The sequence below is a fragment of the Bombina bombina genome, chromosome 1 (genome assembly GCF_027579735.1).
Source record: "Bombina bombina isolate aBomBom1 chromosome 1, aBomBom1.pri, whole genome shotgun sequence".
Classification (NCBI taxonomy): domain Eukaryota; kingdom Metazoa; phylum Chordata; class Amphibia; order Anura; family Bombinatoridae; genus Bombina; species Bombina bombina.
Window position 1 is genome coordinate 453,280,714 of NC_069499.1, and position 12,824 is coordinate 453,293,537.

At 39.4% G+C, this 12,824-nt stretch overlaps 1 protein-coding gene across 3 annotated transcripts in view; it reads right to left on the bottom strand.

The window, feature by feature from the left end:
* LOC128645441 (neurabin-1) overlaps nt 1–12,824 on the bottom strand; it is an 824,161-nt gene that overhangs the window by 93,154 nt on the left and 718,183 nt on the right. For 2 of the 3 annotated variants that reach the window (XM_053698450.1, XM_053698448.1), the window contains exon 17: nt 1,910–2,026. The exons of the other annotated variant lie outside the window; for it this stretch is intronic. In XM_053698450.1, coding sequence (XP_053554425.1) covers nt 1,910–2,026 — 117 coding nt within the window. The remainder of the gene's footprint in view (nt 1–1,909; nt 2,027–12,824) is intronic. 3 annotated transcript variants of the gene reach the window in all.

Sequence of the window (12,824 nt, forward strand, 5' to 3'; positions counted from 1 at the left end):
AGGATGAATCACTCCCATTTTTAACAGGTCTTCTACACAATGTAAGAATGCCTGTCTTTTTATGTGGTCTGAAGACAACTGAGACCTGTGGAACCTCCCCCTTGGGGGAAGTCCCTTGAATTCCAGAAGATAACCTTGGGAGACTATTTCTAGCGCCCAAGGATCCAGAACATCTCTTGCCCAAGCCTGAGCGAAGAGAGAGAGTCTGCCCCCCACCAGATCCGGTCCCGGATCGGGGGCCAACATTTCATGCTGTCTTGGTAGCCGTGGCAGGTTTCTTGGCCTGCTTTCCCTTGTTCCAGCCTTGCATTGGTCTCCAAGCTGGCTTGGCTTGAGAAGTATTACCCTCTTGCTTAGAGGACGTAGCACTTTGGGCTGGTCCGTTTCTACGAAAGGGACGAAAATTAGGTTTATTTTTTGCCTTGAAAGGCCGATCCTGAGGAAGGGCGTGGCCCTTACCCCCAGTGATATCAGAGATAATCTCTTTCAAGTCAGGGCCAAACAGCGTTTTCCCCTTGAAAGGAATGTTAAGTAGCTTGTTCTTGGAAGACGCATCAGCCGACCAAGATTTCAACCAAAGCGCTCTGCGCGCCACAATAGCAAACCCAGAATTCTTAGCCGCTAACCTAGCCAATTGCAAAGTGGCGTCTAGGGTGAAAGAATTAGCCAATTTGAGAGCATTGATTCTGTCCATAATCTCCTCATAAGGAGGAGAATCACTATCGACCGCCTTTATCAGCTCATCGAACCAGAAACATGCGGCTGTAGCGACAGGGACAATGCATGAAATTGGTTGTAGAAGGTAACCCTGCTGAACAAACATCTTTTTAAGCAAACCTTCTAATTTTTTATCCATAGGATCTTTGAAAGCACAACTATCCTCTATGGGTATAGTGGTGCGTTTGTTTAAAGTGGAAACCGCTCCCCTGGTTAAACACTAAAAAACTCTAAGCCATCTCCGTGGAGATGTTGCCTGTACAACGGCAAAGAGAATGACTGGGGTAGGCGGAGCCTAGGAGGGATCATGTGACCAGCTTTGCTGGGCTCTTTGCCATTTCCTGTTGGGGAAGAGAATATCCCACAAGTAAGGATGACGCCGTGGACCGGACACACCTATGTTGGAGAAATAAGGAATGTTGAACATCCTGAGTCAAGGCAAATAAATGTTTGAATACATATATTTAGAACTTTATAAAAAAAGCGCCCAACCATAGCTTAGAGTGTCACAGAAAATAAGACTTACTTACCCCAGGACACTCGTCTACATGTTGTAGAAAGCCAAACCAGTACTGAAACGAAAATCAGCAGAGGTAATGGTATATATATAAGAGTATATCGTCGATCTGAAAAGGGAGGTAAGAGATGAATCTCTACGACCGATAACAGAAAACCTATGAAATAGACCCCGTAGAAGGAGATCATTGCATTCAAATAGGCAATACTCTCCTCACATCCCTCTGACATTCACTGCACGCTGAGAGGAAAACCGGGCTCCAACCTGTTGCGGAGCACATATCAACGTAGAATCTAGCACAAACTTACTTCACCACCTCCATAGGAGGCAAAGTTTGTAAAACTGATTTGTGGGTGTGGTGAGGGGTGTATTTATAGGCATTTTGAGGTTTGGGAAACTTTGCCCCTCCTGGTAGGAATGTATATCCCATACGTCACTAGCTCATGGACTCTTGCTAATTACATGAAAGAAACAGAGGTGTTTTGATGCATTACTTACGGCATAATATGCACGTTTTTTCCACTCCTGGTACAAATGAATTACCCTCTTGGTTTAAAACACCATTTTGTTGAGTGCAAGTTTTTCAACACGACATTAACACTGCACACCAGTCATGCTCAGTTAGAATGACGGATACACACAAATGAGACACCATGTACACACTTTTAAACTCACCTCATTTGAAGAGAAGGTGAAAGTGTGTGAGCGCCCTGAGAGAGAGTGCTCTGTCACTAACCCTGACAGATCAGAACATGGGCTGTTATTGTATGAATCATCTATGACAATTCTACTCTGAAAACAAGTAAAAATAAGATTAACTAGACCCCACCACAATGAAAATTTATATGACAAACAGCCAAATACTTAAAGGGATACTAAACCCAATTGTTTTCTTTCATGATTCAGATAGAGCATGAGATTTTAAGCACCTTTCTAATTTACTCCTATTATCAAATTTTGTTTGTTCTCATGCTATCTTGATTTGAAAAAGCAGTACTGTAAGCTTTAGAGCCAGACCATTTTTGTTCAGCACATGGGTAGCACTTGCTGATTTGTGGCTAAATGTAGCAAACCAATCAGCAGCTCTACCAAGGTGCTGAACTAAAAAATGGGCCGGCTCCTAACCTTTTATTACTGCTTTTTCAAATCAAGATAACATGAGAACAAAGAAAAATTTATAATAGGAGTAAATTAGAAAGTTGCTTAAAATTGCATGCTCTATCTGAATCATGAAAGAAAAAATGTGGGGTTAGTATCCCTTTAAAGAAGTAAACAAAACTGTAAATGATGCGGTCAATGCTTCAAGAGTGAACACCCCTGAGAAGGACACAAGCAGTGAATCAGCAGATGCACTATATGTAGGTATCCAACTATCCATATATCAACAGCTATTTCCTGTTTAGGAATTTCCTGTTTAAAATGTTAATGTAAGTTTAACCCCTTTTACTGGTGTAAAACACACAGTAAAAAGAGCATTTAATTCAATAAAATCCCTATTGAAACATACCACTTTATTTTTACATTAGAATGTCCCTTTGCCTTACAAGGAAATTCATTTTTAGGGGCCTATCTATCAAGCTCCGAATGGAGCTTGAGGGCCCGTGTTTCTGGCGAGCCTGCAGGCTCGCCAGAAACAGCAGTTATGAAGCAGCGGTCTAAAGACCGCTGCTCCATAACCCTGTCTGCCTGCTCTGAGCAGACGGACACACATCGCCGGAATTCAACCCGATCGAGTACGATCGGGTTGATTGACACCCCCTGCTGGCGGCTCATTGGCCACGAGTCTGCAGGGGGCGGTGTTGCACCAGCAGCTCACAAGAGCGGCTGGTGCAATGCTGAACGTAGAGCGTATTGCTCTAAGCATTCAGCGATTTTTGTCGGACATGATCCGCACTGTTGGATCAGGTCCGACAGACATTTGATAAATAGGCCTCTTAATCTTAATCTCATAATGTCAAAAGGGATAGTGTGAACATTCTTCCACAAAACACTAAATGTCTAGATGTGATAATTGTTTGCCTTATTTTACTTTGAAAGTTAGTGTATACCTGAAATTGATGCATTCTTTTTCAGTCACAATATTAGATATGCATTAAAAAGCTTAAACAATTCATAGTCTTGATTTTCATAAAACACAATGTTATGCCACAAATAATCAAGACAATAAATGGCAGATAAATGCATACTTGGAGTTAGAAAACACATTTTCTGTTTAATAGCTTTCATTCACTATAGAATAGTCTTGTCTTAATAGGATAGGAAAGTGTAAAATAAATTTGCACGATTCAGACAGAGCATGTTATTTTAAGAAATGTTTAAATTCACTTCTATTTTCAAATGTGCTTTGTTCTCTTGGTATCCCTTGTTGAGAAAGAGTATGGACATAGCCTACACTAGTGGGAGCTAGCAGCTGATTGGTGCCTGCACATATTTGTCTCTTGTGATTGGCTAACTAGATGTGTTCAGCTAGCTGACAATAGTGCAATGCTGTTCCATCAGCAATGGATAACAAGAGAATGACGCAAATTTGAGAATACAAGTAAATTGGAAATGTGTTTAAAATTGTATGTTCCATCCGAATCATGAAAGAAAATGTTGGGGTTTCCTGTCCTTTTAAGAATAAAGCATTTCAATAACTCATTTGGCTAAAATATATTTAAAAAAATGGACAATTTCTGCATTCTTACAGACCTTTTTTCTCATAGTGCCTCACTAATATTTTTTTTTTCAATAAAGAACCATAATAATCAACACTGGATGGAATTTGCATGAGAGAATAGAAGCATTGCTGCTATACTGTTGTATTAGCAATTTTGTTTTTGTTGTTGAAAAATTGTTGCTGCCTTGGGAAACACAAAACCTAAATATGCCAGTGACTTGCTAATTAACATAAACAAGTACACAGACATAGGCAAAAAGTGTTTACTGTGTGCATTAAAGGTCAACTAATGTAAGCCATGAATAAGAAATATTAGCCGTGCCTTATACAAAATATCTCAATTTATATTGACTTGAGCTAACCATATATGCTGCCACTTCAGAATCAGTCAAGACGTTTTCAAAAATAAAAACTTGCTTTTATATTACTTTGTTTAGATTTGTAGGTGAGACATGTATCTTGGGATCTATGCAACTAATGACAATCCTTCTCTTTTCCAACTCTTTCTTTCTTTTCTAATCTACTTAAAAATAAAAAATAAATTAGGTTTTTGTTATTACTTTAATGTAATGGACATTTTATTAACAAATGTTATGTTTTTTTTCTGGAATCAATATTGTAATTCAGTACTTGTCCATATAATATGTATGTATGATGTTTTATCATTTAAAAAGTTATATAAAAAAAAATCCCTTGCCTTTAATAAATTCTGAAGAGGAAAAATGCATGTTTAATGATGGAAATTTACACTAGTTCGATATGATAAATAAATTAGACTTTTTGCCTAATATTGAGTGGGCTATTATCCTTTTTGTCTTGACTTGCAACTTTGTCTGACTGTAAAACCAATATTTTCCCAGACATGCATACATACAATATTTTATAAAATACAGTACTCTCCCTGGCAAACTGTTTGCACAATGGTAATCTGAGCAGAATTTCAAGGCCAACTGTTTTCCTTGGTCAGATAAACCTTTTTTACCACCCATGAATCGTTTGTGGTAAAGGCTAAGAAATAACCACATGTAACGAAAAACCAAAAACATAATGCTAACATTACAGGGAAATAACCCTGGAAACACAAATGGTTTAGTGGATTAAAACTATTATAGTGTTTGAATCTTTGGGCAGAAAATGAAAGCATGTTTTAATGGCATCCACATGTGGATTTGATGAATATTGAATCACAATGAATAACATGTTAGAGAAATGATACAGACCAGAATCATTTTCCATACAAATAACTGTGCTATCCAAAGTTGTTTTGGAATGCTGTTTTTGTGCATTATACACGGATACTGTCAGATGGGCCAGAAGTGCATAGCTAAAAACTCAGCATAAACACTCATCTGTCAGCTCTGTTTTTAAAGTCCTTTTACTAAGTTAAATGTTTGAAAATGTATGTTTTCCACTTGTCTTCTACCCATTTGTGGGCAGACTTCTTTGGCCCATGTTTCTTATCTGCAATCAAAAACATAATTTATGCTTACCAGATAAATGTATTTCCTTCCGGATAGGGAGAGTCCACCGCTTTATTCCTTACTGTTGGGAAATACCTGGCCACCAGGAGGAGGCAAAGACACCCCAGCCAAAGGGCTTAAATATCCCTCCCACTTCCTCATTACCCCAGTCATTCTGCCAAGGAAGCAAGGAAAAGTAGGAGAAATATCAGGGTATAAATGGTGCCAGAAGAGTAAGATAAATAATAGGGGGCCATCCTTAGAGAAGAAAAAACGGGCAGGGGCCATGGACTCTCCCTATCCAGAAAGGAAGGAATTTATCTGGTAAGCATAAATTATGTTTCCTTCCTCAGATAGGGAGAGTCCACGGCTTCATTCCTTACTGTTGGGCAAACTATACCAGAGCTCAAGAGGACACTGAATGAATAACGGGAAGGAACAAAAACGAAGAGGTGGACCCTATTCTGAGGGCACCACAGCCTGCAAAACTTCTCCCGAAAGCTGCTTCAGCCGAAGCAAAAGCATCAAATTAGTAAAAATTAGAAAAAGTATGTAAGGAGGACCAGGTAGCCAGCTTACAAATCTGATCCATAGAGACCTCATTCGTAAAGGCCCAAGAGGAAGCCACTGCTCTAGTGGAATGAGCCGTTATCCTCTCAGGAGGACCATGTCCTGCTGTCTCGTAAGCTAAGCGGATGACACACCTTAACCAAAAAGATAGAGAAGTTGAAGTAGCCTTCTGCCCCTTATGCTTCCCCGAATAGACAACAAAGAGGAAGATTGTCTAAACTCCTTAGTAGCCTGAAGAAAGAACTTGGAGAACCCCATCCAATTAGTGATGTAAACGTTCCTTCGATGAAGGAGGATTAGAACACAAGGAAGGAACCACAGTATCTTGATTGGATGTTGTGATCTGACACAACCTTAGGAAGAAAACCTAATTTAGTACGTAAAACTACCTTATCTGCATGAAAAATCAGATAAGGGAACTCACATCGCAAAGCAGAGATCTCAGAAACTCTGCGCGCAGAGGCAATAGCCATTAAAAAGAGAACCTTACAAGATAACAATTTAAAGGGACACTAAAACCAAACATTTTCTTTCATGATTCAGATAGAGAATACAATTTTAAACATTTCAATTTACTTCTATTATATATTTTGCTTCATTTCTTAGATATCCTTTGTTGAAGGAATAGCAATACACATGGGTGAGCCAATTACACAAGATATTTATGTGCAGCAACCAATCAGCAGCTACTGAGCCTATCTAGATATGCTTTTCAGCTAAGCATAACAAGAAAATAAAACAAATTAGATAATAGAAGTAAATTAGAAAGTTGTTTAAAATTGCATGCTCTTTCTAAACCATGAAAGAAAAAATTTGGGTTTCATGTCCCTTTAATGTCAACGGAATGCAGAGGCTCAAACGGAGCCTGTTGCAAAACACAAAGAACAAGATTTAGGCTCCAATGAGGAGCCCAAGGTCAAAACACAGGTCTGATCCTAATCAGAGCCTTAAAGGACTGCACGTCGAAGCTCAGCCAGCCTCTGGTGCAATAAAACAGACAGGGCCAAAATCTGTCCTTTCAGGGAACTAGCAGAAAAGCCCTTCTTCAGTCCATCCTGGAGAAAAGATAAGATCCTGGCAACCATAACTCTGTACAAAAAAATCCAAGTGTGGCAGCACAATAGATTTTTATTTAAACACACAAGGAAAAACAGCAGAGCAACGTTTCGGGAGTGTATCCCTTTGTCAAGCTGATTTTACACTAAACATGGTGTGAATTTATACACAGCCCCCACTAGAGGGCACTGGCGAGTATACAAAAAAGTTAACTCTATAGTATCCAAACAACAAACAATCACTGTGATGGATCAATTTACATAATTTATCTTAAACAAACATTCATCTTATATATACAAAAATACCAAGAATACAATAGAGTATAATGATACATTTCCTACAAAAATAAAAATAATACAATTCCTACACATTATGAAGACAGAATTTTTTTTATATACTGCTATATAAATAAATCTCAAAACACCTTTGAATAAACTTACATCCTAACGAGCAATCTTGTTGTGGCAATCTCATAAAAGGATCAGTATTTTATCATCCAAGCACTGGCCATAAGTATAATATTAAGGGATACCTCACATGTCTCTCTACTTTTGTAGTTTATTTAATTAAATGCCCTTGTTGGCGGAGCTACGTGGGCGAGACTACCCGTAGCATCCGCGACAGAGTTATCGAACACAAGTGCAACATACGTACAAAAAAAAAGTCACTGCCCCTGTTGCCCACCATTTTCTTAAGATGGGTCATGCAATAAACCAACTCAGGTTTCAGATTATTGAATGGGTATAGAGAATGTTTACTGAAACAACGTGAGGCCTTCTGTATCTACAAGCTTGGTACGTTAGAACCCTCTGGGCTAAATAGAGTGTTAGATTCATCTGTGTTTTTGTAAAAACATATTTTTATAAATTACCTTTTTGGAATTTACAGGTGAAAACATTGGTTTGATATTGGGTTAATTGCTCGTTAGGATGTAAGTTTATTCAAAGGTGTTTTGAGATTTATTTATATAGCAGTATATAAAAAAAAAAAATTCTGTCTTCATAATGTAGGAATTTTATTATTATTATTTTTATTTTTGTAGGAAATGTATCATTATACTCTATTGTACTCTTGGTATTTTTGTATGTATAAGATGAATGTTTATTTAAGATAAATTATGTAAATTGATCCATCACAGTGTTTGTTGTTTGGATACTATAGAGTTAACTTTTTTGTATACTCGCCAGTGCCCTCTAGTGGGGGCTGTGTATAAATTCACACCATGTTTAGTGTAAAATCAGCTTGACCAAGGGATACACTCCCGAAACGTTGCTCTGCTGTTTTTCCTTGTGTGTTTAAATAAAAATCTGTTGTGCTGCCACACTCTTGGATTTTTTTGTGCAGATTTGGAGGGGTTTATGGTGCCCCTGGCTCTGTCACTACTACTGTTTCAATCTTTTTGGATAAGATTTTAAGACCCTATGTGGAGTTGTCCACTTCATTTATAAAAGATACTAGGGACTTTTTGCTGAAGATTGACACATTGGATATACCTACGAATAAATTCCTGCTTTTTAGTCTTGATGTTGACAGTTTGTACACGTCTATAACCTATGAAAGTGGTTTGGGTGCTGTCAAATTAGTACTGAACAGTGACAATAAGTATAGTTCAATTTAAGTTGATTTTTTCATTCAGTTTTGGAAATTATTTTATATTGTAATTACTTCCTGTTGGAAGATGATTATTATTTACAAACTCAGGGGACTGCCATGGGATCCAACGTCACCCCCAACTATGCTAATATTTTCATGAATGTTTATGAAGAAAAATGTTTTTTTTTCTCATGATTTGTTTATTAGCTATGGCGCCTATTGGTGGCGCTATATCGACGATGTGTTTGGCATTTGGTTGGGCGACGTTGGATCCCTGGTTGCCTTTGTTAATGATCTGAATGCGACTACCAATCACATCAGATTTAAGTTGGAGTGAAGACAGTATTACATTTTTGGACAAAAGAATTATAAAGTCAAAGTCTGGTTTACAAGTAGATCTGTATAGGAAAGAACCGTAACAGCCTTTTGCGTTATAATAGTGCCCATCCTCCATCTCTCTTTAAAGCCCTTCCCAGGAGTCAGTTCCTAAGGGTACGAAAAATAGTTTCTGATTAAATGGTTTCTAAATGTAGATTGAATGAAATGAGCATTAGGTTTTTGGAACGGGGTTATCCTATATCCCTTATTGAAAAAGAGAAGCAATCTGTTTTATCTATCCCTAGAGAGTCATCGTTACGCCCAAAAGTTGGGAGATTGAGAGGGAATACAAAAGATAAAAAGAATGATGGTAGAATGGTCTTTGTATCTGAATATAATGCTCAAAGTCACATTATCCAAAAAATAATTAGGAATCATTGGGAAATGTTGGGTAAATGTAACCCTGAGGTTGTAGAGTTTAAATATACCCCTATGCCGGCTTATAAGAGAAGTCCAAATTTGCAACAACATTTGTTAAGAGCTGATATTGGTACCAAAAGGTTAGACAACACTCAAAGTTATATCGCTAAGAAAAATAATGGTTGTTTTCCATGTTTAAACTGCTCTTGTTGTGGCAATCTCATAAAAGGATCAGTATTTTATCATCCAACCACTGGCCATAAGTATAATATTAAGGGATACCTCACATGTGTCTCTACTTTTGTAGTTTATTTAATTAAATGCCCTTGTGGGCGGAGCTACGTGGGCGAAACTACCCGTAGCATCCGCGACAGAGTTATCGAACACAAGAGCAACAAACGTACAAAAAAAGGTCACTGCCCCTGTTGCCCACCATTTTCTTAAGATGGGTCATGCAATAAACCAACTCAGGTTTCAGATTATTGAATGGGTACAAAAGCCACGCCGTGGTGGGGATAGAGAATGTTTACTGAAACAACGTGAGGCCTTCTGGATCTACAAGTTTGGTACGTTAGAACCCTCTGGGCTAAATAGAGAGTTAGATTTATCTGTGTTTTTGTAAAAACATCTTTTTATAAATTACCTTTTTATGGAATTTACAGGTGAAAACATTGGTTTGATATTGGGTTAATTGCTCGTTAGGATGTAAGTTTATTCAAAGGTGTTGAGATTTATTTATATAGCAGTATATAATTTTTTTTCCTGTCTTCATAATGTGTAGGAATTGTATTATTATTTTTATTTTTGTAGGAAATATATCATCATACTCTATTGTATTCTTGGTATTTTTGTATATATAAGGTGAATGTTTATTTAAGATAAATTATGTAAATTGATCCATCACAGTGATTGTTTGTTGTTTGGATACTATAGAGTTAACTTTTTTGTATACTCGCCAGTGCTCTCTAGTGGGGGCTGTGTATAAATTCACACCATGTTTAGTGTAAAATCAGCTTGACAAAGGGATACACTCCCGAAACGTTGCTCTGCTGTTTTTCCTTGTGTGTTTAAATAAAAATCTGTTGTGCTGCCACACTCTTGGATTTTTTTGTGCAGATTTGGAGGGGTTTATGGTGCCCCTGTGGCGTGCATGCAGTACCCTCAGTGCTGGACTCTTTCTTGATTTTTGAAAACCATAACTCTGTGCCAGGAAAAACCACGCTCTTCACACCAGAATAAGTAGGTCCTCCACCCTTTGTGGTAGATATGCTGAGTAACTGGTTTACAAGCATGAACAGTATCAATGACACTCTTAGAGAAACCTCTCTCTGCTAAGACTAAGTGTTCAATCTCCACACAGTCAGCCTCAGAGAATCTAGACTTTGATGAACAAATGGACCTTGTAACAACAGGTCTCTGCGACAAGGTAACTTCCACAGAGGAGATGAGGACTTCCCCACTAGATCCGCGAACTACGTCCTTCGCAGCCATGATGGAGCAATCAGGATTACTGATGCCTGATCCTGCTTGATGCAGGCCACTACTCGAGGAAGAAGCGGTAATGGAGAAAAAAGATATACGAGTTTGAACCTCCAGGGCACTGCTAGTACATCTATTAGATCTGCTTGGGGATCCCTCGACCTCGACCTGTACCAGGGTAGCTTGGTATTGAGACGGGACGCCATGAGATCTATCTCCGGCATCCCCCACTTGCTGCACATCTCTGCAAACATTGCTGAAAGAATCCACCTCCCAGTTGTCAACACCTGGAATGTGGATCACTGACAGCTTACAGCTGTGGGCCTCCGCCCACTCTAGAATCTGAGATACTTCCTTCATCGCCAAGGAACTTCTCATTCCCCGCTGATGGTTGATGTAAGCCACCGAGGATATATTGTGTGATTGGAATCTGATAAACTGGGACGAACCCCGAAGTGGCCAAGCCTTCAAGACATTGAAAATTGCCTGTAGTTACAAAATTGATCTGGAGGAACTACTCCTGAGTCCACAACCCCTGTGCCTTCCTGGCACCCCAAACAGCTCCCCATCCGGATAGGCTTGTGTCCGTAGTCACAATCTCCCAGGAAGGTCCTAAGAAGGACATTCCTCGGAACAGAGCCACCAAGAGAGCAATTCTCTCGACCGGCTGTCTGATACAATCTGTAGAGACAGATCAAAATGATCGCCGTTCCACTGTCTCAGCATGCACAATTGTAAAGGTCTGAGACGGAACCTGGCAAAAGGAATGATGTCCATGCAGGACACCATGAGACCAATCACCTCCATACACTGAGCTACAGAGTGACTCAAGGAGGTCCGGAGGACAAGACATGCCAAAGTTAGCTTGCAACGTCTCTGGTCTGTTAGAAATATCCTCATGGATATGGAGTCTATTATAGCACCCAGGAATTCCACCCTGGAACTTGGGATAAGAGAACGGTTTTCCAAGTTATCTTCCATCCATGTGATCAAAGAAGACTGAGTATGGGTCTACTGTAATACCCTGAGTTCTGGCAACGGCTAGAAGAGCCCCCAGAACCTTCGTAAGGATTCTTGGAGCAGTAGCTAGGCCAAACGGAAGGGCAATGAACTGGAAGTGCTGGTCCAGGAATGCAAGCCTCAGGAACTGAAAGTGTTCCCTGTGGATTGGAACATTTAGGTAAGCGTCCTTCAGATCTATAGTGTTCATAAACTGGCCTTCCTGAACTAAAGGAAGGATGGACCTTATCTCCATCTTGAAGGAAAGGACACTGAGAAATTTGTTTAAGCACTTTAGGTCCAGAATTGGGCGGTAAGTTCCCTCCTTCTTTGGGACCATGAAAAGGTTTGAATAAAACTTCAAACCTCTTTCTTCGATAGGCACTGGGATAACAACAACTCCTAAGGAGGATAGGTCTCAAACACACCCTAGAAAGGCATACCTCTTTTCTGGTCTGTAGACGGGTCCAAGAGTAGGAATCTGCCCATGGGCGGATGAGATTTGAAGCCTATCTTGTATCCGAGTACGACCTCCAAGCGTCTGAAAAAAGAGACAGTCTGCCCCATATACAATCCAAACCCAGATTGGGGGTCGTCCCTTCATGCCGATTTGTTTCAGCGGGCTTCTTATTCTGCTTGGACTTATTCCAGGACTGAGCAGGCTTCCAAAGTACTCTTGGGATGCTCTGACTTGGAGGAGGATTGTAGTTGTTGGGATTTGTCAGAAATAAAGGAATGAAAATTAGAAGACTTGTTCTTCTTATCTTGAGGTAGAAAGGCACTCTTGCCTCCGGTAACCGTAGAGATAATGGAGTCCAGGCCTGGAGCAAATAAAATCTTTCCCTTGAAGGGAAGATAAAGGAGTCTGGACTTAAGGTCAAAGGAACTTTCCTGTCTTCGTAAACGGTCTCATTTAGGTATCATAGGTTCTTCAGGCAGCGCGGCCTCTGGAACCTCTAACGTAGACAGAACCTTCTTTAATAAAAAAATGCAAGTGCTCAATTTTAAATCTAAAGGACGGTTCATCCGCAGCAGG